Raw genomic sequence first — 25459 nt, 5'->3', positions numbered from 1 at the left:
GCCAGCCGGCCCTGTGGCTTTGGGGGGCAGAGTGGGCAGAATGAGGGTGCGCCTTCAGGCATCGGCTGCACCTAGGGGAGCTCCTCCCACACAGGAGGCCGTGGCTGCCTAGGGAAGGGCCGCAGGGAGCAGCGAGGGCGCGTGCCCATTGAGCTGTAGGCTCCAGTGGTAGCCATAGCAAGACACTGGCGTCCGGAGAGGCTAGAAACCAAGTTCGCCAAGTGGGCAGCAGGTGTCCAGGGACCCTGTGTGGTGTTGGTCAAGACTGGCCAGACAGTTGTCCAGGTGACCCTATAGTGCAGTTGAGGCTCCTGGTGGGATTCATGTCCCATTAAGGGGCGTGTGGTATGCATGTCTGAATTCCTGTGGCCGGTGTCGGGGTGACGCCGTAGGTCCTTGGATCTAGAGCACCATTTCATGTGCTCTCCAGGGAGTAGCAGAGGCCCGGGCTCTGGACCTTGTGCTAGCTACTCTTTGTCCCCAGCGCACCAGCTCAGCTGGCCCAGCCTGAGAGCTGGAGCATGGAGAGGCTTCCCTGGCCAGGACCCTGTTGATTGCTCCTCTTTCTTCCAGATGGACGAGATCAAAGGAAAAGACCGGGTGATTCTGGCCCTGGAGAAGGAGCTGGGCGTGCAGGCTGGGCAGACCCAGCGGCTGCTTCTGCAGAAGGAGGCCTTGGATGAGCAGCTGGTCCAGGTCAAGGAGGCTGAGCGGCACCACAGCAGCCCAAAGCGGGAGCTGCCACCGGGCATCGGGGACATGGCGGAGCTCATGGGCGCCCAGGTGAGGACGCACTGCTCACCCCTCCTGTGCTGGCCATTGTCCTGGGCTGCCGGCCTGCCTTCCTCTGCCCATCCCTGTGTCCCTTCCTGGGTTTGCAGATGATCCCCAGCAGCCCGGCCCGGCCTGGGCACTGACACATCGAGGTGAGGACTGCCCAGCTCTGCCTGCTGTGTGTGGCTGGGTGCTCACTGAGAGAAGCCCCAGTGACCTCATAGCAGGGTACACAGCAGGGCTCAGGAGGGGGCCCCAGCAGGCAGTGCGTGGCAGAGGCAGAGTCTGGAAGACCAAGAGGAGCTTAGCCAGCAGCCAGTGACAAGTGAAAGGGCTGGTGGGGGTCACAGGTTGGCCCTTCACAGAGGCAGAGGGGTTGAAACACCCATTCATTCACTCATTGATTCATTTCTATCAATGCTCTGTGATGGGCCAGGGCCCAGTGTCCGCCCTTGAGAGATGGCCTCCGGGTCTGGGAGAGACAGCAGTGGCTGCAGTGGAGTGTGAGTTCACCCCAGGCTAGGTGTTGGGAACCATGGCAGGGACTGAGGCCTCCTGAGGCTGTAGAGGATGTGGGGTGCCGTCACCTCGCCATGTGGGTCTCTCCTGCTGGGTCGCCATGGGGATGTTGGAAGGCTGTAGGATGCCCCGAGCCTTTTCAGCTTTTTCAGAGTACATTTGTGTTTTGATTCTTCTTTTAGGATCAGCATATGGATGAGCGGGATGCGAGGCGATTTCAGCTAAAAATTGCTGAGCTGAATTCAGTGATCCGGAAGCTGGAAGACAGAAATACCCTGCTGGCAGATGAGCGGAACGAGCTGGTAATCAGTGGGCGACAGGGGGTGTCGTGGGGGTGGGGGTGGGAGGCCTGGCCACGAGGCGCCCTCCACAGAGGTTCCTGCAGAGGCCTCCTGGGGTTCTTTTCTTTCTTTCCCATTTCTTTTTTATTTAAGTTGGGCGTGCACTCACTGCCAGCTGCTGCTTCTGCAGGGACTGACCCTGAGCAGTTGGGGCACTCGTGGGGCATGAGGAGCAGGTGTGCAGAGCCCAGTAGATTAGACGGGGAAGAAAGCAGTTTCAGGTCAGAGACAGATCGGCATCCCCTGCAGTGGTGGATCTGCTCCTCTGGGTGGCGCGATGACAGGATGATTGCATTTGTTCCTTATCTCTACTTTCTTTTGCATAAAAGTTCATATTCTTTTAATTTTAAAAATAATAGTTATTTTTCTCATTGCTGAGACAAAACAGCCGACACCCAAGGTTAAAGGAGGAGGGAGTATGTGGCTCACAGTTTGCAGAGGTTTCAGTCCATCATCGGCTGGCTCCACGGCAGGAGGCCGCATGGCAGAGGCCCAAAAGCAACAAGGGTGAGGAGACGAGCCTCTTGCCCTCTCTTCAGCTGTATCCAGCCTAGCAGGCTCAGGGCGGGGCCAGTCCAGCCAGTGGACTGATCCAGCACTCACCCTCTCTTCGTCCTGGCATCGCACTGAGAATCACTCACACGCTGTAGATTCAGGCACCTCTGAAAAAGCCCCAGGACCGCAGGAGGCTTTGGGGGACATCTTGACACAGACCATCACAGTACGAGTGGACTCCTGGTTAAAAGTAAATCTCCCATAAAAATAGCGATTTCACCAGTATGTTTAAATTCACTGGATGAACAGCTAGCCTCGCTTTTAGGTAGCAGAAGTTAATATATAAACTTTTTGATAAATGCCTCATTCTGTATCTTTATTCTGATTTTTATTGTGAAGGAAATTGTACCTTCAGAATATTTTTGTACATAGAAGATGAACAAGTGTTAAAAAGTAGCATTTCCTTACAATTTTAATAAACCAATTTACTACTAGGGGTTTTTTTTTTTTATTGTTGTTGTTTTTAAGACACAGTCTTGGGGTGCAGTTCAGTCTGGACTTGAACTCCCTATGTAGTCCAGCTTGGCCTCAGACTCAAAGCAGCCCTCCTGCTTCAGCCTCCCAACTGCTGGGATTACAGGTTTGCGCCACCACGCCTGGGTCTACTGAACTGGGGATTGAACTCAGGCCCTTGTGCTTGCCAGGCAAGTGCTTATTCTACTGAGCTATCTCCCCGGTCCCTTGCTGCTAGTATTTTTAAAGGCATGTTTTATACAGCTTTGATCAGACTGTACATCTAATATGCTTCCCCTTTTCCCTCAAATAGTCTTTTTTTTTTTTTTTTTTTTTTTTTTTTGCAATTGTTTTTGGCCCAACCCCCCCCCCCCAAAAAAAAAACCCAGAAAAAACCCATCTCACAAGCTGCATAGTAATTTACTGGGTGGATTCGTAAACACACAGATTGCTTGAAATAACTATGCTGAGGTGTTGAAAAGAGAAAGTGGGGTGTGCCTGCCAGCAGGCTGAGCTTCCAATCCTGAGCTGTCACCGTGGCTTCTGTGAGACTGGGGCATCTTTTGTAAACATGTTGACGCCCTCCTGGAGGCCTTTAGGTTTGGCTTTAGGTCACAAGGTGCGCATTTCTGCCCTGGGCGTTTTCTCCCCCAGTTCCCTGAGCCACAGCTGTGCGGGCTCTGTTCCCTGGATGTGCTGTGCCTGCCCGGCTGTTCCTGATGAGGAAGCTACCAGTTTCTCTGCTGTTAGGAATGCAGCTAGGAGATGTGCATCTGTCTACCAGTTCAACCAACCAGCGTGCTAGCTTGCTTCCTTCCTTCCTTCCTTCCTTCCTTTCTTCCTTCCTTCCTTCCTTCCTTTCTTCCTTCTTGTATTTTAGAGAAGGGTCTACAGGGTATTCAGGGTCTCAGCCCTCCAACTTTCTTTCTCTTTCTTTCATGTATGTGGTACATGGTCTCACCACACAGGTTGGTGACCCTTGCAGTGACCCTTCTGTTTCAGCTTCCCCCGCACTGGGATTACAGGCATGTGTCACCACACTGAGTCTCTGTGGCTGGCTCAGCGCACCTGGGGGCGGGCCTGGCGCAGCACGTGGTGCTGGGGATTGAACTCCGGCCCGTGTGCTTGCCTAAGCAGGTGCTTAGTCCACTGAGCTATCTTGCTAAAGCTGTCTATCTTCATTTCTGCAGGGAGTAGAACATGGGTCCCCCATACACTGCATCTAGGCAGGCACCACTGGTGTTCAACATCCACGGCGGTGCCCGAGACGTCCCCCAGTCTATGTCCTTGCTTCTGGGTTCTGTCACTTTCCCTGTGACCGCATCACCTGTCTCTGTCCCTAGCGTGGAGATGGTACAGCCCCCGTCCTTGGGACTTAGCTGCACGTAGGACGGAGATCAAGCATGAGCTGGCTCTCGGACCTGCTGTGGGCTGTTGTGGTCCGCCCTCGCTTTCAGGGCCGCTGTGAGGGCAGGCGCCCAGGACCACTTCCAGGATGGGAGCTGTAAACTGGGAGTTCTTGTTCAGTTCTTACAGAGATCACAGATTGGCAAAGTGTGGTTTCTGTAGGTGAGAGCAGATCCACGGGGGGCCCTGGCGGGCCATCAGCTCTGGCCACAGGCCTGGGCTCTTGCAGCCCACGGAGATGCAGCATCACTTTCCTCCACTGCTCTCCCGTGGTTCCTTGCTGCTGTGTGACCAGCACAGAATCACTCTCTGCATCAGTGCGGCCAGTACCGGCTGCGGGTTGCTCTGGGTGCCTGCAGCCTTTGACCTCCTGGACTCCTAGTGCACCAGCTCAGCCTGCTCTGCCCATAGAAGTCATGATGTGCTGGAATGTACCACGGGGAAGAGTTCTTGCTAGGACTTACGGTGCTGCAGGGCCAGTGGCACACAGCCAAACCCGAGGGTCGGGGAGGTTGCTTACAAAGGAGAGAGGTGGGCTTGCGCAGTGTCAGACCTCCCGGGCCGTGGGGGCCGGGCCCTCGGGGGCGGCTGGGAAGGCTGCTGAAGGGCGGGGTCATCTAGAGGGCCTGTGGATGCGGTCATTTGAGTTGGGCGTGCTCATGGAGCCTGCCACAGCTGGCAAAGCAGCTCTGCCCCTGTGGCCTGGTGTCCTTCGAGAGGGTGGGGCCTTCTCTCCTAGCTCTGTGAGGGTTCAGCAGGAGAGCTCAGGAAGGGGCCAGGCTAGGGCAGTCCGCAGTGAGGGCTTGGCATGCAGCAGCTGTGCTTGCGGTTGTCATGGTGCCCGTGGACATTCTTTGTTGGTTTTTGTGCATTGAAACAGCCCCGTGGAGACAGCGCTGGGCGTGTAATTCTCACTACAGGGCTGTGGCAGGTGCCCTCATGGTTCCTATTCTGCAAAGGAGGAAACTGAGGCAAAGGATTCGACTATGCCATCACAGGGCACCTGCCTGGCCCTCTTCCCTGCCCCATCATGTGACGTCTCATGCTCTGCTTATTAGCCTGGCCTCCACATTGCAGTCTGAGCCGAAGATGGTTCTAGAAGGCCAGTCTGGTCACAGAATCATCCTGCTTCAAAGTCTCCAGGGGCTGAAGGTGGCGAGCGAAAGGCCAAGATTGGTGCATGGGGAGTTGTTCCTAGTGGCACCTTGTGTATTGCAGGGCCGTGTGCTCTGAGGACCCACATGGTGAGCCCTCAGGGCTGATGGCAGCGCCGATCCTGTGCCCAGCTCTGAGCCTGGCTGGCTGGGCCCACAGTGCTTGTTCTCTGAACGACACTGAGCTGTGGCCTCCTTTATGTGGGGGAAGTGGCAGGCAGGTGGGAGGCAACAGTGGCTGTGTGTGAGCCACGACCTCTGAGAATCGTGGTTGGTGGGGGATGAGTGGGAGGGTGGACACAGCACAGTCCCTGGGGCCTCCCCATCCCACCCCTGGATGGCAGAGTGCAGCAGCCCCTGGCCTTGCACCCCCTGACCCCAGGTCTGTCACCACTATAGCTGAAGCGCACACGTGAGACTGAGGTGCAGCTGAAGCCACTGGTGGAGAAGAACAAGCGGATGAACAAGAAGAACGAGGACCTGCTGCAGAGCATCCAGCGGATGGAGGAGAAGCTCAAGAACCTCACGCGAGAGAACGTGGAGATGGTGAGCAGTGCTGGCCGGCGTGGCCGTGGCGCCGCCTGTCTCCCCGCGCCGTGGTCCAGCTCCTGTGCCCCGAGCCTCAGGTTCCTCCTGAAGTCTGCATGGCAGGGCCCTCCCAGGAGTGGTAGGAAAGGCTCCCGGGGAGAGGGCTGCCTGCGAGGCCAGGAAGTACCCCGAGCTCCTGCTCTGGGTGCTGAGCGGGAGGGAGCCCTCCTCCAGCAGTGCAGTTCGACTCCGTGGCTGGGGCAGGTTAGATGGTTGGTTTGCACAACGGCACTGACTGCCCATTTCATAGCCTGGAGGACTGAGGTTGGGGAGCCAAGCGCGTCTCCCTGTGCTGAGTATGTGGTCACTGTGGAGCAGGCACCTCGTGCTTCCCCCTCTTGGCACCTTTCAGAGCTCCAGGCAGAGCACCCTCCCCACCCACCTTACCCCTCCCCACAGCAGGAGCCTGTCACCCACCTCGAAGGCCTGAGTTTGGCTGCAGCCCCACCCGGCTTGGTGCTGGGTGGCTACCATGCCCCATCATCTGCTTCCTGTGCCCCCATCTCAGTTACTCGTCTCTCATTACTGGGACAAAATACTTGGCTCCCAAAATTAAGAAAGGGAAGGTTTATTTAGCTCACAGTTACTGGCGGTTTCAGGCCATACGAAGCTGGCTCCAAGGCAGCCTGGCACATGGCAGAGGGCAGCAGTTCAGGGCTGTGGAAGGCAGCGAGATAGCAAGAGCAGATGGAAGGAGCAGCAGAAGCAACAGCTACAGAGAGGAAGTCTGTCTCCCTTAAATTGCATTTGGGCTGCACGCCCCCAGCTGGGTGCCGCACTCACACCCATAAGCCCAGCAGTGCGAAGATCCATAATCCCAACCTGGACCATGAATTAACCTCAAACTCTAGAAGTCCCTGCCCCAGGACTGCATGAGGCTTTGGGGGGGACACCTAGACATAAACTGTAGCAGCCCCCAAGCCCTTCCTGGGCTGTCCCTGATGTCCCCCTTAGGCATGTGATCTCTCCCTTTGTCTGAAGAAAGAGAAGCTCTCAGCCCAGGCCTCTCTGAAGCGCCACACATCCCTCACCGACCTCAGCCTTACTAGGGACGAACAGGAGATTGAGTTCCTGAGACTCCAGGTGTTGGAGCAACAGCACGTCATCGACGACCTCTCACTGGTATGTCCCCTGGGTGGCACAGGTGACAGAAGACATTAGGAGTGGGGTCAGGGACCCAGGGCTGGGATGAGGCAGCACATTAGGGCTCCCCCCCCCCCAGGATGTGCTCTTTTGGCCACAGAGACTCGGGCCCTCTCTCTTGTGTGGGCTAGGTGCCCTACCTACTCCTGGGATGTGCGTGTTCCCCCTTAATTCTGCCAGAAAGCAGCCTTTAATCACGGCTACCTGGGAACGGTTTCCATGGTGATGCTTGTTTCCATGTTGCCAGGCTACGAAGCAGTGTTCCTTTCATAATTGAGTCTCCAGCCACTGTGGAGTGTTCACGACCTGTCTCTGCAAGGCCTTTGGATTCTTTTTAATTTCATTTTAGTTTTTAGGTTAGTAGTGGGAAGCTGAGGGCTTGAGCTTGTATACCCGAACCTTGTGTTCAGGCCAGAATTTGAGGTCTCACTGGGGCTGTGTGCGCCCCATGGCCTGGGGTGTGGTGGGTCTGCATAGGCAAGTGGTCTCTCCTGGCTGGGGTGCACCCGTAGGGAGAAGCACAGTGTGCCCTGCTGTCGCAGAGGCCTGGGGTTGCTCCTGTCATGCTCATGGGGCTTTAAAGAGCAGCAGGGCTGGTGATTGGAATTCTGGGACAGGCATACTTGTCTCCTCGGCCTCTGTCACTTTCATGCCTCCCTCCCTCCCTTCCCCTTTCCTTTCTCCCCTTTTCCCCTGCCTCCTCCTTTCCCCCTTCCCTCGCTCCTGCTTTCTTCCCTTTCCTCCTTCTCTTTGTCCCTCTGCCCTTCCTTCCTCCGGTAGATGTAGCCATCCATCTTTGCTTCATTACTAACAAACGATGCAGTTTAGGATGAAAGCCACACCCAGTATCCCGGTGATGATGTTGGACCAGGAGTAATGAACCCACAGCGAGAGAGGGAAAGTAGAGACAGCATTGGTCGGGTCAGGAAGGGTGGAGCCCCAGACTGGAGCTCAGAACCTGCCTGCCTGCTCCGCTCTGCGCTGTGCTGCGAGGAGCAGGACACAGCTGGACCCAGACACCCGGGCTTTCTGCAGGGCAGGGTGTGCCTGCAGTCCCTCCTGCCTCTGCTCCAGGAGCCTTTCCTGCCACCAGGAGCCCAACCCCCATGGTCTCATTCTCCTCTTAGAGCGATGCTGCAGGCAGGTTCTGACTCCACAAGGCAGAGGAGGAAACTGAAGGTGGAAAATGAAGCCACTCCCGGGCTGGGCTGAGCGCTGGGGCGTGAGCCCAGCTCCATCCAAGTGGACAGCTGCAGGTGTCCCCATGCCCCTGCTGGCACAGGTTGTCCGCCAGGCCATGGGGCCAGTGCGCAGTGCCCGCTGCTTTGTGACCTTAGAGAAGAAGCCAGGCGTGCGTGTAACTGCCAGGCCCAGGCAGAGCTGGGTCCACAGCTAGTCCCTGCAGCTCGCAGTTGTGGCTAGCAGCATCACGAGTGCACCGAGCCCGCCGGCCTGTGCTGGTGGACGCAGGAAGCCGCGGCAGTGTTGTGGTCTTTGGGAGTCTGCTGCTTGCTGGCTGTGGCCGGAGCAGGCTGTGTTTTCTTGCAGGAGAGAGAACGGCTGTTGCGCTCCAAGAGGCATCGAGGGAAAAGCCTGAAGCCGCCCAAGGTGAGCTTGGGGGGGCCCCTACCCTGCCCTGGGCCACATCACGGATGGCCGGGCTGGCCACTGGGGGTCAGGAGCAGGCCATTCACAGAGGGGCTTGCATTGCCGCCTCCCAGGGCAGTGTACAGTGGGGTTGTGCAGTATGACCCACTTATGGTAATTTATTCATGGAAAACTTAGTGATGGAATTCTGTGTCCAGGCCTCAGGTGTAGTTGCCCAGAATGAAAAGCATGAATGCTCAGACCTTTTGAGGGGTTTAAGGGGCGCTCTGGCTTGGCTTGTGCCATTTATATTCTGTTCTGAAAACTCGGGGTTTTTTCTTAGAATAATACAGGAACATGCTCCTTTATAAAAGGAGTTCTGTCGTCTGGCATGACAGCGTCTGAGTATTGTGGTGGGGAAAGCAGGGAACTGGGCTTAAGAGACAAGAGTGACTTCAGAAGAAGGCTCAGCTGTCCTTCTACCAGGGCCTGCTCTTCCTGCAGACACGGGCCTCTCCCTGTGGGCCGGGTGCCCGACCTGCCCCACCTTCTGACAGGGACAGATTTATAGAAAACGTGTCTTAGGGGAGGAGAGCCGCTAAGCAGTGACATGAATGGCCAGTGACATGTGGCCTTTGTAGGGTGACAGTACGGGGTGGAGGGGACTGTGCCAAACTGGGCCAGCACCCTTTTTGATGTAAGACCTGGGGCCAGGTTAGGTGTGGTGGTGCACTCCTGTTTTCCCAGCACTCGGAGGCCGAGGCAGGCGGGTCACAAGCATGATCCCAGCCTGGGTGACTTGGCAACTTAGTGAGACCCTATCTCAAAAAAAAAAAAAAAAAAAGCAAATCCGAGTGGAAAGTGTTGGCTTGTAGCTGACTACAAAGGCTTTGGGTTCAATCCCTGGTACTGGAAAAGAAAAAGGTGGACCAGGCATCATCAGATGGGCAGAAGTGTAAATCTTGGTCGGTTAGTTTCCTAGGGCTACCACACGCATGTGCAGACGCTGCATTTTCTCCCTGGTGTGAGACGCTGAGAGAGTAAGTTTCCTAGGACTATCATAACAGAATGCCACAAAGTGGGCCACTTAGGACAGCAAAAATGTGTTCTCTAGTGTGGCAGAGGGCAGAAGTTGAAGTCAGGTTTTTGGTGGGTCCAGGGTGCTGCTGGCCACCCTGGGGGTTGCTGTCAGCTCTTCCCAGCAATCGCAGACCTTCCTGGCCTGGGATCTGCTTCACTCCAATCCCTGCCTTTGTCCTCACGTGGCTTCCCCTTCTCTGACCATCTAAAAGGCCACCAGGCAGATTGGATTAGGTCCCCCTAGCCCCGAGTGTGGCCGCCTGTTAATTTAATAATTACATGTGCAGGGACCGTTTCCAGTGAGGTCATAACCTGCAGCGTGGGGGCTTAGGGCTTCTCACACCTTTAGGGGACACAGCTCAGCCTGCGGCACGTCGCTTCATGTGAAATCTAAGGACTTGGAACACTGATGCAGACCTCTGCGGGACTGGAGGCCCAGTGCAGTGTACGCCCGTGGGGCCGACCGGGTGCACTGGGAGCCAGCTGCGGCCCACGGACCACGCACGCTGGGCTCGGTGCTGCTAAGAGGGGTCTGGGCTCCGTGAAGTTCTAGTGCGTCCTGGATGTGCCCATGAGTGGCTGTTCACCCCACCCATCTAGCCTAGTCCCCGCAGCCACCCGTGAGGCTGGTATTAGTTTTCCTAGTTCACAGTTCAAGAGAAACCTTGCAGATGTAAAGTACAGCAACTGCCCAGAGAGAAGCAGTAGATGGCCAGGGCTGAGGTCCAGACTCCAACCTGGGACCGCGGCCGTGTCGACCTCCAGGACCGGGACCCACGGCGAGCTCTGCACACAGCCATCCAGGGTAGGAAGTGGTGTGGGAAGAGCCTGTTTAGGACCCAACACGCACTTTTCTTAGGGACACAGTGGGCCCAGCTTTCAGAAGGCCTGGGGAATAAAAGCCGCATGGGCCTTGGATGCGCCCCCCAGCTGCGACCGTAGAGGATTTGCCATAATGTTACCCATAAGCATTCATCCTGCCATGCGCGGGCATCACACACACACACACACACACACATACACACACACACACACACACACACACACGTGTCTATCGCTGTGCCCCACCCTCAGCTCTCAGGCTTGTTCGCTTCCAGCTCCTTGGGGCTACTAGTAACGCTGCAATAAACGTTCCTGCCTTTCTAGGCCAGTTCCTTTTTTTTTTCTTTTTTTGGTGGAACCAGGGATTGAACTCAGGCGCTTGCGCTTGCCAGGGAGGCATTTATTCCACTGAGCCATCTCCCCAGCCCCTAGGTCAGTTCCATTTTATTCCCAATCATTGAACATTTTATTCAGTGGTTGTGCAATTATTTAGTTATCCTTTCCCCTATTGTTAGACCTTCTGCTTCTATAAAAGTCGCCACAGCAAAGTCCCTTTGTGCAGCCAGCTGTGTCCCCACAGGCTCGATTGTTCCTATGGACAGACCCAGCCCGTGAGGCTTTCCTGGGGCACGTGCGCCCCCTGCTGCTGCGCGGAGGAGTTGCATCACTTTGTGCCGCTGCCTCTTGCATAGTTCTGTTTTCTCCACAGGACAGATGTTAAAATATAAAGGGTTTGTTGCTTGTCCCATCGACAACATATGCTTGGCATTATACACCCCATAAATCTGCTGGGTAGAGTTTTCAAGAAACCATTACTGAGCTGTGCCTTTATTTTTCAAACGTGTGCAGGAAGTAACCCCTAATCCAAAGGTCCTGCTTTTGAAATCCAGAAGTCTGTGAACACAAACATAATGCTCAGAAAGTCTCAGATTTGGGGTTTTTGCGTTTTTGCATTTCTGGGTTACTCAGTGGGTAAGGTCTAGGCCAATATTCTACAATCTAGAAGACTGAATTTGGAGTCTCAAGCACTTCAGGTAAGGGATACTTGACCTCTTCAATGAAAAGTTTCTTTGTTCCCTGTTTCCTGACTCCTGAGTACATGGATAGGCAGGGGGCTTGCAGAGGGCTGCACATCTGGGGGCCACAGGTGAGGGCGGGGCCGCCTTCCTGCCCTCTGCACCCAGCCCCGCACAGCACAGGTGTGCCCAGAGAGCCTCCAGATGGACAGATGCACTGCTTTCCCGAGACATGCATCTGTGTGAGCAGGGACGCCACAGGGAAATAGTCCCGCGCCGCTGGAAGGCCAGCCCAGGGATCTGCATGCCAACTTCCCACGCAGCTCCCTGAGCCCGCCACCGCTTCCCTTTCCTCTTTTTTCCAGGATTCAGTGGTAAGCCCAGCCCAGGGCTGGGCCTGACGGGTGGCCCTTGGGGGCGGCTGTGCTCCGGGCATGCATGTTGGTCTCCCAGTCTGGCTGTTTGCAGGCCAGGGTCATTCCCCGTCCTCCACAGGGTGGATTCTGCATTTGCTTCTCCTCATATGTGGAGGGTGTGAGTGCCCTGCTCCCCCTCTGACTGTCGCTCGGCCCCCCCAAGATCGGTTCATTCCCAGAGATCACCTATATCCGCTTCTGCTTCCTGCAGGGCTTGGCACCAGCATGAGCTGAGTGGATGTGGTGGGCAGATGACCGTGTGATGTGGGTGGGGAGCCAGCTTTGGGGCCGCCTTTGCCTGTGCCTAGGAGCAGGGCTGGGGCCCAGCACCGGGGCTGGGGCTTGGGCCTAGGCCTGCAGTCTGGCTCCTTTGTTCAGTGCTAGGAGAAGCAGACATCCCACATCCTCTGAGCTGGCGTAGGGCGCTAAGCTGGACACGGGGCTCTGTGGTGGAGGCCCTTCCTGACCCCCAGCTCTCAGACAGTGGTCTCCCTGGGTATAGCAGTGTTGCTGAGTGACAGGGCACAGAGCCTTTTGGCAGTGGTGGGAGCCTAACAGGCCTTGGAGCCAGCCCAGAAGGACACAGCTCATGGTTCCTCGGAACCAAAGGTCCCCAAGGCCCACAGCTGTTCCATCCATCAGCGTTTCCCATGCTGATGGACACCTTGCCATGGTGTTTCGTGAGGACCCAGGGTGGATGTCAGTCCTTAGGATTATCTGGAGCCCAGGGGTTGGCAGATGACTTGATTTCCAGGATTAACTCTTCTTCTCATTAGCCAATATTTTTTCTTTTTCCTAGTGTTGAAAGCATAAAATCACTAAAGGAAGAAAGGAATTTATGTAACAGGGGTCTGGGCATGGCTAGCATCGGGTGTGGCTGAACTCAGGTTCTTGCTGTGGCTGGGATCTGCTCTGCGCTCTGCTCCCCTGAGCTGGCTTCTGTCACTAGTGCAGGCTCTTCAGCTGGTGACCCAGGGTGGCTGCATTGGGTTGGTCTGAACCCCCATGCCTAGCCATGTGTAGTGGGCGGGGTCTCTGTGCCCCGCAGGAACGCAGGCCTGGTGCTCCTTGGCTGCAGGGCACAGCTCCACTGCTTGGGGGTAGATGTCTTAGAGGGAAGAGGACATTGTGTTGTGCTGAAGTTGGAATAGACGCGGACATTTAGCTGTGTTTCTTCTGTGAACTGACCATTACTGTGTGTGTATGTGTGGACGCAGGCGTGTGTGGTCATGCACAAGTGTGTGTGTGTGTGTGTGGATGCAGGCGTGTGTGGTCATGCACAAGTGTGTGTGTGTGTGTGTGTGGATGCAGGCGTGTGTGGTCATGCACAAGTGTGTGTGTGGACGCAGGCGTGTGTGGTCATGCACAAGTGTGTGTGTGTGTGTGTGTGGACGCAGGCGTGTGTGGTCATGCACGTGTGTGTGTGTGGACGCAGGCATGTGTGGTCATGCACAAGTGTGTGTGTGTGTGGACGCAGGCGTGTGTGGTCATGCACAAGTGTGTGTGTGTGTTCTGGGGATTGAACCCAAGGCCTTGTGCATGCTAGACAAGCACCCTGCCACTGAGCTACACCTTCAGCTCTTTTTTTTTTTTTTTTGCGGTGCTGGGGGCTGAACTCAGGGCCTTGCACTTACCAGGCAAGCGCTTATTCTACTGAGCTATCTCCCTGGCCCTCCTTTAGCTATTTTTTAAAAAAGTTTGAAACAAGGTCTTGATGAGTTGCCCAAGCTAGCCTCAAGCCTGTGTCCTTCTGCCTCAGCCTCCTGGGCACCTCGGACTACAGGCATGGGCCATCGTGCCTGGCTGGCCATTGTCTTCCTGCGGCTGTGGTGTCTGCAGAATAGACGTTCCAGTGCTGCACGCGAGGGCCTCGAAGCTTGTTGCCGTGCCTCGCAGGGCCTGTCCGCTGAGCACAGGGCTCTCCTGGGCAGTCCTCTGGCTGAGGACCTAGGACTCGGTCTTGCTCGAGTTGCGGCTTCCCCTGGATGACAGCTTGTTTCTGACTGTGTAGGTGGTAATGAATCCTGGAGAGATGATTGCCAGGGAGCCAGTGAGTGAAGCCCATGGGCAGGCGGCCATCGGCAGGGACTGGCCCAGAATCCTGGAGCGGGCTTCTTCTCACTGGGCTCTCCCCTTGTTGCCACGGCCACTGCTGTCCCCGGGGTCCCATAGGGTCCCTCCAGGGACCTAGAGCCTGTGCTGTGGTGTTGACGAGGGCTCTGGGCCTCGAGGCTTGGCCCCAGGAGGAAATGTCCCAGAACAGACTGGCAGGGCAGTTGTCCCCTGTGGTGTTTGCACTCGGGGCTGGCCTGGAAACCGCTTCTTTCCAGCCCTGGTGGTGTCACAGGCCTCTTGGGACCTGTTGCCTGGCTGCACCTCCTTTCTGCCAAGGTTGCGTCTTCCCAGTGTCCCATGTCCAAGCCTCGGCAGCCTGAGGATCCGAGGGCAGCCTCAGGGAGCGTGGGGCAGGCAATTCAGGGGAGGAGAGGAGGCCTGGGGGAGCTCCCATTTTCCTGGGACCACAGTGAGGTGTGGTGATGGCTCTGGAGCCGCGGGCCTGCTGCTGAGCTGCGCCGCTGCCCCCTCATGGCGTACGTCCTCTTTGTGCTCTACTTCTCTTTCTTTCTGTGCCTCTGTGCCCTCGTGTGCCTCTACTTCTCAGGCTGCCAGGAGATGACCTACAGGCATGAAGGTAGGCGGCTGGTGGCCATGGGGGGGGGGCTGTGGCCATCCCCAGCTGTGTCCCTGCGCCACACATGGGCACCATGCACACTTGAGTGCCTGGGGAGAGGCTGGGCTTGCTCTGCAGGCATTTGTGCCCTACCTGCATTTAAAGGTCCAATGTGTTTGTAAAAAGATCCCAGCCAGGCAAGACTTAGGTATAAGGACAGAAATCACTGGGACCAAGCCCAAGGCCTTTAGTGCTGAGCTACAGCCCAGACTGTTTTCTGTTTCTGATTTTGAGACAGTTGCACTAGGTTCTAAGTTGCCCTTGCTGGGCTTTCCTGCCTCAGCCTTCCTTTTCCCATAGTAGATGTGCTCAGAACGAGCAAATGACAGGCATCTGTGCCTTATGGTGTCACAGGAAATGCCCAAGGAGGTTTAGGATCATGGAGACGCAGAAATCTGGTGTCTCTCGTGCTCTGTGTCTTTGCAAAGCCCTGTCGTGCAGGCGCGAGGAAGTGTCTTGGAGGTGCTCTCCTTTGGGTGCTGTCCTCGCTCTCAGGAGCAGGTGTGAGTCCCCACCTGTAGACGGGGAGAAAGCAGCACAGAACAGGTTGCATTGTCTTCCAGGGAGGCAGCGCCGTGTCCACTTCACACCAGGCTGGCCTGTTGCATATCTTTGAAGCCACCAGCAGATGAGTTACATCAGCTTGGCTCTCACACCGCCTCCCCAGTGCAGGAGCCTATGGAGCACAGGCCCCGTCTGTGTGGCACAGCAGCTGTGATCTGGCATCTCCTGTCACTGCCAAGGAAATCCCAGGGACCGTGGGGCAGAATCCACGTGGTGCTGCAGGGCGGGGGGCATTGCCGTGTGCATGTTGGGTCCCACCCATTTCTGGCTGCTGTCGGGACAGCCGGTGCTCGGGCTTGGTCTCACGGAGCAGTGTGCAGCCTTGGCAAGTGCGGCTCGGCTCCAGGCCTGCGGCACGGGCTTGGCAGTGAGGACGTCACTTGCGGCACCCTGAGGGTTCGGTGGCATTGGCAAATAGTCACGCGTCTCCAGGGTATGCTGTGATGCTGGCCAAGGGTGGTCACAGCCCGGCACCAAGGTGTCCTGCTTGTTTGGACCTAAGTGACCCGAGGATGCCGCGTGGGCTCCTTGGGGTGAGGCAGGGCCCTGCCTGCGTCACTGCTACCAATGGTAGTCATGGAAGCAAACAGACATCCCCAGTGGCCGGCAATTAGTGGTGTTTACAAAAAGTAAGGTCGGCCGGCTACAGCGCACTGAAACAAGGGTCCAGGAGCTGAGGGGCCGTGGCGGGGGGAGGGCGAGCAGTAGATGCGGAGGGCTTCCTGGGCTGGAGCAGGAGGGGTGTCCGAGGGAATCCTGGGCTGTGGGCCTGCTGAGCACCTGGCAGGACACCACAGACACGGTGGGCACGGGGAGCAAGTCTGGGGCTCCATCTGCCACCGCCCTCAGGGGCCCTTGCTGCTGGCATGGCCCCCACACAGGTCTGGGCTCGAGACAGGCAGGCGCCCCACACAGCTAAAGCTGTGGGCAGTGGGCAGTGGGAGGCGAGAGTACTCCCTGCTGGCATCATGGGTGGTACCCTCAGTGCCCTTTCCCTTTGAGTGAAGACCGCTGGCTGGGAGGAACCCTCGGTGCGTGCTGGTGCACCCTGGCTCTCCGCCCATCCCAGGGGTCTGGAGCAGCTGGCGAGAGCCGGATGGGCCTGGGATGGGGCTGTGGTTCTGCCTCCTTGCTCAGGAGCAGCCTGTCTGGTGACAGTAGCTCACGGCCCTCCCAGGGGCTGTTGGGACGAGACTAAGCAGCCGTGTCCTTAAGACAAGGGGTCTGCTGACACCAGGTGGCATCTGCAGCTCAGGACGGAAGCTCCGGGTGCAGGGACCTTACCTAGTTGTGACCCTGCGACCACTGGGTGTGACCCAGCGCCTGGGCCATGGGAGCTGCTCAGCCAGGGTTTGCTGAGTGAGTGAGTGAGTGAGTGAGTGAGTGAGTGAATAAATGGATGAAGAAGCCTCCAATCCAGAGATGTCGGGAGGAGGGTAACTCAGAGCTGGAGTGTGGCGCATGGGTGGGCAGCACATTCCTATAATCCCATCAGTCTGGAGGCTGAGGCAGGAGGATGGCTGAATGCTCAAGGCCAGCCTGGGCTACTAAGTGAGACCTGGCTCGAAAATAAATATAAATAAATAAATAAGCAAACCAGAGTGTGGAACCCCATGTCTGAGGGATTGGAGGGTGGGGCAGGGCCCGTCACCTGTCCCTTCCCATTCCATACAGGTCCTGAGCGAGTTTCCTGAATGGCCTTAGGTGGCTGGGTGCAGGCCTGGTCAGGACGCAGCACGCTTGCTCCTGGACGTGAGCCCAGAGGCACGGGCATGGGGCACTCTCAGGAGCCTCCCCCTGCCCTGGTGGCTGCCGCCAGATGCCCACATTCCCCTCTGTGGAGCCAGACAGCTGCAGGGTCTGTGCCCACTCAGTGCCGGAGTGCCGGAGCCCTCTGTGGGTGCGGGGTGGGCTCAGCCTCCTCTATGCCCACAGGGAGGTGGGGCTCTGCTCCCCCTGCTAGGGAAGGAATGGGGTGCAGAGGGCTTCTTGATTCGTATAAGATCAGTGCCTCTCGGCGTGGCCTGGCCCCTGGGCTGTGCCTCTTCCTCCCACCTGACACTAAGCCACCAGCCACACTGTGGGGCTCCCTCATGGCCCAGGTCCCTGCTGAGCCCCCTCTCCTGGTTACAGTGATGGCGGGAGTCTTCAAGCTGTTCCTAACCTCCTGCCTGTTGCCTCTTACAGAAGCATGTTGTGGAGACATTTTTTGGATTTGATGAGGAGTCCGTGGACTCGGAGACATTGTCGGAGACGTCCTATAACACAGATAGGACAGACAGGACCCCGGCCACCCCTGAAGAGGACTTGGATGACGTAAGTAGACAGTGGCCCGTGTGGCACACCTACCCGTGGCGTTTGTCAGGCTGCTGCCCCAGAGCTCAACCCCGTCTCGGTTCCTCCCTGCACGACTGGCAGGGGTGGGCATGGAGGCTCTTTACCTGCACCAAGGTCAGCAGGGACAATGTCGGTGCCGCTGGTGTGCTGGCCATCTGCAGCTGTCCCCCTCTCTCCACCCCATCCCTGCCCACATGTGTTCACACACACACACACACACACACACACACACACACACACGCGCACACACACACACAGTGGAAGCAGTGGCATTGCCTTTTTTGAGTACAAAGCTGAAGCACCATGTAGCCTAGAATCCACACTTCTGAGTAGAGACACAAAGCTGTTGCAAGCCCATCGTCACCCTGGGTCACCGCTGCCCCCCTTTCCTGACTGCCTCTGCCACATTGGTCACAAACCCCTGGTGGGGGTTGAGCTGTGTCCCCTGCTGACCCAGAACATTTCTTCTCCCTCTCCTCCCCACCCCAGCTGAATCCCCCCAGGAGCACCATGTAAAACCCCATGGATTTTGGGTCTTCTAGTGACACTAGTGGTCATGTCTGGTGACTTTCCTAAACTGCAGCCTCCGTTCACACAGACCTTCCCCTTCCTGCCCTCCTTGCCTGGTCTGCCTGGCTGCTGTCCCCACCCTGGCTCTTCTGCACCCCATCTCGTTGCAACCCCTCACGGCACAGAGCCCAGGCAGGGCCCTGGGTGCAGCAGGTGGCTGTACCAGTCAGCTGTCCTGTCCGTGGGATACAGCGCCCGGCCCAGCACCGGCAGGAGGGGGCGTGCCTCACAGGCTCTGCTCGTTCAGTGTGGTCAGCTGGCTCCAAGGCAGGAGCCTCGCGGTGGAAGGTGTGGGCGAGCAGAGCCACAGAGCCGCCGAGTTCATGCTGGCCACAGAACAGCAGAGAACAGTGCCAGAGGGGAGGGGCCGAGGACCCATGCAGCCCTGGAGTCAGCCCTCCACAGCCAGCCGGATGCCCCGAGTGTTCTTTGCTAATGCCCTCGGGGGCTGCCAGCCCATCAGGTTGACATTTAGTCTCAGCAGCAGTCAAGCTCCATGCCGGGGACAGCTGGACCTCCGCTGTGCCTGCTGCCCAAGCAGTGGCTGCCATGGCCTCCGTGGAGCTTTCCTGGGCTCTCACGAGCACTGTGCCAGGGCCACCCCCTGTGTGTCTCTATGGGCATTGTGACTCCAGGCCCCCCCACCCAAGGACCGTAGCTAGCTGCCTCCCATAGACTTGGGGTTGGGGTCTTTTTCTCCTGCTTGGAATGGCATCCAGGATGGCTTCCTGCACGAGTCCATTAGGCCACAGGAGAGCCTGGCACATGCTGTGGGCACTCTCACATGTGTTCCTCCATGTGGCCTCCTCTTTGCTCTGCCACTTTGTGTCAAAACTTCAGGAGACTCATGTCTTCAAGTTGTCCCCTTGATATCCGTTCTGGCACTGAGAGGAAGACACCATCCTTCTTGTCAGCCTATCGGCCTCAGCCCTCACGGTATAGGGCGGGGCCTTGGTCAAGCTAGAGACCCTGTGGTCCACCGAACCTCCTGCCCGATTCCTGGCCAGGGCTTTTGGTCCCACACTGACTCCAGTTTTGCTGTCCTCTTACGTGAATCTGAACAGGAGCAGCTAGACAGGGTTTTGTGTTTTTTGTACCAGGGATCATACTCAGACCTTACACTTGCCAGGCAGGCACTTAAGTCACTGAGCTGTCTCCCAGACCCTACATGGGCTTCTGATTTTCCTTTCTTTCCAACCAGAGATAGATAATGGGCTTCTTTCAGCACCAAAATATGTGACTTGGCGTCTTCCCTTCCTGTGGCCTCGTGGGGACCTCACACACGTGTGCATCCTATGTTTCACAGCATCCTCACCTGGGCATGTATGTGTTTTGCGGCTCCACACACGGAGATGATGTTCTGGTGTAATTTGCACCTGTGTGTGCTTCCGCAGCTCTCTGCATAGGAGAAGTTCCCAGGGCGAGACGTGGACCGGCATGGCTCGCAGCCTAACCCCACTACTGGAGTCGGGCGGCTCCAGGGTCTCCCCACTTCCCCATGACTCAGTGATCCTCAGGAATCAGGAGCTCCTAGGAAGGGTGCTGATGGGAAGGACACCTTCTTATGACCTCCCGGCAGTGACCAGCTCATTAAGCACTTGTAGGCAGCAGTTGTGACAGTTGGGACACACACGTGAGAGTTGTCTGCGTGGACTCTGGCGCTCTGAGCCACATTGCATCACAGGTTGATTGACTGTCCTTCTCTGTTACCTTAAGACCACAACCAGAGAAGAGGCCGACCTGAGGTTCTGCCAGCTGACCCGGGAGTACCAGGCCCTGCAGCGGGCCTACGCCCTGCTTCAGGAGCAGGTCGGGGGGACGCTGGATGCTGAGAGGGAGGCCCGGGTGAGTGCGCGGCCCTGGCGGCCGGCGGGGGCAGAAGGCCAGCTGTGCATGTTGTTTTGAGGGTGTGATCCCGCTGCGTTCCTGCCTCTGGCACCTGCAGGGGCCCTGGGGGTGACACAGAGCACTCCTAGCAGGTCTCTGTCCATGCACTGCCCTGAAGCTGTCTTCATCCTCGGTGGGACAGCGAGGCCGGGCACCTGGAGCTGCCTGCCGTGTCACCTGGGTGAGAGACAGTGCTTTCAGGACCTCAGCTCAGGTCGGAGGCCACAGACTCAGCCAGCCTGTGGGCTGCAGATGCCTTCCTGTCCCCGAGGATCAGTGATGGGGGCAGCCAGGTCCCCTGGGCCCCTGCTCTGGGTGCCTCCCACAGTCTTCCTCCCCAGTTCCTTCTCCCCCTGGGGCCACGTGGGCCAGAACCTGCTCTCCTGTCTGAGCACACACTGCGCCAGCACTGTCCCGTGTCCTGTGCTATTCCCACACTGCCCTCAAGTGGGAGGAATCGGTCCCACCCTCTAAACAGGGAAACTGAGGTTGTACATGGCCCCTAACTGGCTTGAGAACCCTGCTTAGCAGGATTTGGGGGTCCCAGAGGGATGCATTGGATCTGGGTGTTCTCTGCTGGCCGTCTTGTGGGGGCAGAGGTGGGAGGAGCTGGCTGGGGGTGGGAGTTGGGGGGGTGTAGGGGACTGGAGTGGCTGAGCCCAGTGGAGGGAGCAGGACCACAGGGGAGGGAGGCCCCCGTACTGCAGAGGAAAGCTCAGCAGCTCAGGGCAGGTGAGTGGCTGGCTGTGATGTACTGAATTGTTTGGCTTTTACTGTCACCTGCTCATTCGCATTTAGTCCAGAGATTTCATGGAGAAGCCCAGATTCTCACATGGCAGCCCCAGGCTTCCCATGGCCCACACGGTGTTTGGCTGTGGCCGAGTGGCAGGGGCCCTTTGGCCCTGCACTCAGGTGGCCTTCCAGGTTTCTGTGACTTGCCTGCTCCTTGAAGCGGTTTGGCATTTGATCCTTGCTGCAGGTGCCGAGAGACCAAGGAGGCAGCTGAGCATGAAGGGAGGCACTCAACAGTGGTGAGCTCTGAGAGCAGATGCTGTCCTGGGTCATGGCTGGGGCTGGCACCGATGCTCTGGTTTCTGGCTCACTGTCGCCCAAGAGCAACCAGTGTCCTCTCTGGCCTTCCATTGCTTGTCTCAGGTTGAGGGAGTTAGAGCCGGCAGCTCTCACGGCCTCTTGGAGTCACACAGTTTTATGCCAGGAGCTAGTGGATGGCCTCACCATGTGTGAGGCCAGGTCTGGGCTCGCTGACACGCCCAGCTTCCTTGCTCACCTCCAGGTCCGTTGTGTTCCAGACCCGGGAACAGCTGCAGACAGACCTGCTGAGGTGTCAGGCCAAGATCGAAGACCTGGAGAAGCTGCTGGCTGAGAAGGGGCAGGTGAGCAGGCTGCGCGCTCCGTGAGTCCTTATGACCCTGCCCCGTGGTGGTGCCCCAGGGTCACCTGTGGGCTGAGGGGACACCGTTCTGTGGCACTGAGTGGGGCTCCCCAGGCATGATGAGGAAGAAATGCGAGCAGGACTCGGGCAACAGTGTGCCGCAGAGGGCTCCAAGCCAGAGCACGCGACAGAGATCCCCCTTGGCTTTTTCTTCCTTTTGTTTGCCAAAAATGCACAAAAATAGGAGGTAATTGTAAAGGCAGAGTGGTGAGCACACCCCCTTCTGACTCGACTCTGGAGGAAGGCTGCCATTCCCCAACTCCTGGCACCAACAGTGACTGCAGCGCTCACGCTGCAGGTCACATGGTGACACGGGAACCCACCCTGTGCGTGCGTGTCTGGGGAGCTGCCTCAGGATCCTGAGCTCTTGGTACAGTTGGCCTGGCCCTGGAGGGTGCACTCCTGGGCCAGGCTGCTGCTGGACACCTTGCTGGCAGCACAACCAGCCCCGAGGCTGTGTGGTGGCCCTGCTCTGTGTCAGAGAAGCTCTCATGGCAGAGACGGCCAGGGCATCTCGGCTCCACTGATGCATTTCCTGCTGGCACCTTGTCCCTGTAGGCTGAGGGCCACCTGCTGGTCCTCAGAGATTACCACCCAGAGCTCTCGTCCACCTGCAACGCAGCACCAGGCTGTTCCTGCCTGTTGTCACTCCCTGGGCCCACTGGTGGGCAGCTGAGCCTGGGGTGGGAAGAGAAGGGGCAGTGAGAGGTGGCCGACAATTCAGAGGACCCGGGAGGACACTCCTCACTAATCCCCAGGCAGGGACGAGGACTCTGTGGCTGGGGTCTGTTCGCCTCCTCTGGATGTTGCCTGGCCTCCTTGTCTGGTGGCCCGAGGGCAGGAAACACAGGCAAGCCCACCCTGACCCCGGCACTTGCCAGGTCTCTGCCCACTTTCCTTTGCTGATGGCCCAGCAGCCAGCATCTGGGTCCCACTGCGGAGGGCAGGTGAGCAGGCCACCACCCACAGCAGGGTGGGTGGACGCAGCTGTGTTCTCCAGGGAAGCCAAAGTCGCTGGGGCTTCCCTGGCCTCCCTGTGCTGGGACCAGAGTGGCCCTCTGCCGCAGGAGCATGCTCCTGTGTGCTCCGAGCAGACAGCCGTGGGCCTGGGAGAGGGCAGGCACCGCACACACACTTGGCTTTCCTGCACTTTAAGGCTGAGAGAGAGGGTGAGGTCACACAGACGCTGACTTCTGTGACTGTTCGTGGGCGGTGAGCTCTCTCACTGTGAGTGTGTCATGCTGTCTTTGCTCCCACGAGGGTGACCACACTCAGTGCTTTCCCGCAGGATTCCACGTGGGTGGAGGAGAAGCAGCTGCTAATCAGGACTAACCAAGACCTGCTGGAAAAGGTATGGCACCTTGCAAACCACAGCAAGGCTCAGCACAGTCCAGGGCCCAGAGCCCGGGGCTGGAGGCTCAGGTGGGAGGAAGGTGCCAGCCTGCATCTGTCCTTTGCCTGGGCCTGCGGAGCTGAGGAGACTGTCCCTAGGATATGCCGAGGAAGTGGACTCCCAAACCACCTCTGTCATCACTCTGGAGTTCCACAGCCCCTCAGGTGGGAGATGCCCACGTCAGGCCACTGAGCCACTGTAGCCTAGGCTAGTTGGGCACTGAGCCTCCATCCTGTGCTCTGGCCACAGGCTTTTCCAGAGGTTTCCATGGGAGTCCACACTGGGAGGCAATCGAATGTGTCAGGATGGACAGGCTGGCTTGGTTTCTTGGTGCACAGTTCAGTCCTTTATTTACTTATTATTTTTTTGTGGAAACAGAACCTCTCTGCGTAGTCAAGGCTGGCCTTGGACTCACAGTGATCCTCCTGCCTCAGCCTCCTGAGTGCGGGGATTACAGGTGTGCACCATCACACTTGGCCAGTCATTTTTTTTTTTTTTTTATTTTAATGTATTTGGTACAGGGTCTCACTACGCAGCTCAGACTTGTGGTGATCCTCCTGTTTTCAGCCTCCCCAGTGCTGAGATTACAGGCATGCATCACCATGCCAGGTCTCGGTGGCTGGCTCAGTGTGCTCAGGGGTGGGACTGGCATGGTATGTGGTGCCAGGGATCGAACCTTGGTCCCTGCGCTTGTCTAAGCAGATGCTTAGTCCACTGAGCTATCTCGCTATCCCCTGGCCAGTCATTTTTAAATGAATCATGAGTCGCAGTATTGGGATGTCTCAGCCCTGCCCCCTTGGGGTGCTCTGCATCCCTGCTCTCTGGGTCCTAAGTCCACCCCCTCCCTTGTGCTTTGTGTGTGTGGATTCATTTCTTGTGGCAGTCCTCAAGAGGGGCCACACCCTGGATTGGGCCTCCACTGTGGAGCGTCCTTGAGTCTGAGGACTGGATGAGCCAGGCCCTGCCCCCTTGGGGGCCCTGCTGCTGGCCAGCTGTGTGGCACGGCTGGCTCTTGCTTCACCTGCTTGGGGCCCTCGGGTGGAATCATTCACAGTCCTGAGGCAGCCCCATGGGCAGTGACCTTGCTTGCTGAGCTCTGGGAGCCTGTATCTTGATGTCCCCTGAGTTTGGGACCAGCGCAGAAGAGGTGCTTCTGGGTCCTCCTTCTGACTGGGAGGACAGTGGTGAACCCACCCCGAGCCTCAGAGGATGCCTGATGCTCAAGCTTGTGCATGCCATCTGGGTGACCCCTTGCCGTGCTGGGCCACAGTGCAGCTGTAGCCCTTCCTGGGCAGAAACCAAGTTATGTATTGTACAGCCGCGGCAGCACAACTGTGATCTCACTCACTTCCCACGCAGGCCTGTGCCCTCCCTGCCAAAGCTTTGCAGGGACTGAGACCCGAGCCCAAGCCAGGTGGGCCAGCTGGGTTGGGCGGGAGGGGCCCTGGCCAGGCTGTGGGAGTGGAGGCACCTTCTCACACCCTCCTTCCCCTGCGGTGACCTCAGGAGAGGACCAGGTGGCTCTGTACCTTGTTTCCTCACTGTCCGCTTGTTCAGCACATGTCTAAGGAGCTTCTGGTCCCCTGTGCCAGGCTTGTGCCGGGGGGTGAAGCCAGCCCAGCCGGTGGCCTTCTCCTTCCCAGCATCTGCCCGAGCCCTGGCAGCCCGTGCTGCTCTTCCTGCCCCTCCCCTGCTGGACAGTTCCCTGTCACCAAGCCACCTGCCAGCGTAGCCATGATCAGGGACCTAGGTGTCAGCAGCTGCCGCCACCCATTAATGCCCAGGTGTCTCTGCTCTAGATTTACAGGCTGGAGATGGAGGAGAACCAGCTAAAGAGCGAAATGCAAGACGCCAAGGACCAGAACGAGCTGTTAGAATTCCGAGTGCTAGAACTCGAAGTAAGAGACTCTCTCTGTTGTAAGCTCTCAAACGGAGCAGACATTCTCTTTGAGCCCAAGTTGAAATTCGTGTAAAGCTCCCTGCCATTTCCAAGCATGTGTGAAGGGACGTGTTATCGTTTCTCTCCTTCCTTCCTTCTTTCTTCTTCTTCTTTTTTATAATCTGTATGTTTGGAATAATTTCACTGCCTTAACGTGTTTGGGGAGGATGCTCGCCGAAGTCTATGGACCTGTACCAGAGCTAATATATTTATTGCCTACGGCTTGTTTTGCACTTAATAAAATAATTTGTTTTTGCAATATTTTGCCTTTTTTATTTGTGTTTCATTCCCATGACTACTTCTTCCCTGCATGCAGAGTCGCTGGGTCTGCGCTCCGCAGACCCAGACAGAAGCACTGTTGCAATTGGTAACACACCTTTTCAGTACCTTGCATGTCGCAGCTCTCACCTTTTGAAGTTGAGAGTCCGACCCAGCCAGCTCTTGGCCCTCTAATGTGTTTAGTGCCACTTTGGGCCCCTTTTCTATTTGCCAAGGGACACTCGGGTGAGTAGAGGCAGAGGAGAGGGGTGTGTTTGCTTAGGCAACTAAGAGGACTTAGGTATTTTGCTCCGACTTTTATCCAGTAAATGCGGGATGGGGCACCGCAGCAGTTTGGGTTAAAGAAATGAGCTTCTGGGGTTTAGACTGCAATGGAACTCTTGGGTGGAAGGGGTTGATCACTTCCAGGAACTGCTGGGAACTCCCACAGTGCACCAGGGGACTCGGAGAA

The 25459-nt window shown here is 57.3% G+C and overlaps 1 protein-coding gene across 3 annotated transcripts in view; it reads left to right on the top strand.

Moving 5' to 3' along the window:
- Positions 1 to 25459, top strand: part of Jakmip1 (janus kinase and microtubule interacting protein 1) — a 116342-nt gene that overhangs the window by 74078 nt on the left and 16805 nt on the right. Inside the window, exons 4-13 of one of the 3 annotated variants that reach the window (XM_004624579.2) lie at positions 574 to 783; positions 1476 to 1595; positions 5603 to 5749; positions 6773 to 6913; positions 8483 to 8542; positions 17338 to 17466; positions 19774 to 19902; positions 21255 to 21338; positions 22686 to 22748; positions 24590 to 24688. In XM_004624579.2, the coding sequence (XP_004624636.1) occupies positions 574 to 783; positions 1476 to 1595; positions 5603 to 5749; positions 6773 to 6913; positions 8483 to 8542; positions 17338 to 17466; positions 19774 to 19902; positions 21255 to 21338; positions 22686 to 22748; positions 24590 to 24688 (1182 nt within the window). The remainder of the gene's footprint in view (positions 1 to 573; positions 784 to 1475; positions 1596 to 5602; positions 5750 to 6772; positions 6914 to 8482; positions 8543 to 17337; positions 17467 to 19773; positions 19903 to 21254; positions 21339 to 22685; positions 22749 to 24589; positions 24689 to 25459) is intronic. The other 2 variants (XM_004624580.2, XM_004624581.2) reach the window with 2 other exon arrangements.

Source organism: Octodon degus, unplaced genomic scaffold (assembly GCF_000260255.1).
Source record: "Octodon degus isolate 3935 unplaced genomic scaffold, OctDeg1.0 scaffold00006, whole genome shotgun sequence".
Lineage (NCBI taxonomy): Eukaryota > Metazoa > Chordata > Mammalia > Rodentia > Octodontidae > Octodon > Octodon degus.
The sequence above is the reverse complement of the archived record's forward strand: the minus strand, read 5'-3'. Positions and strand labels throughout refer to the sequence as shown.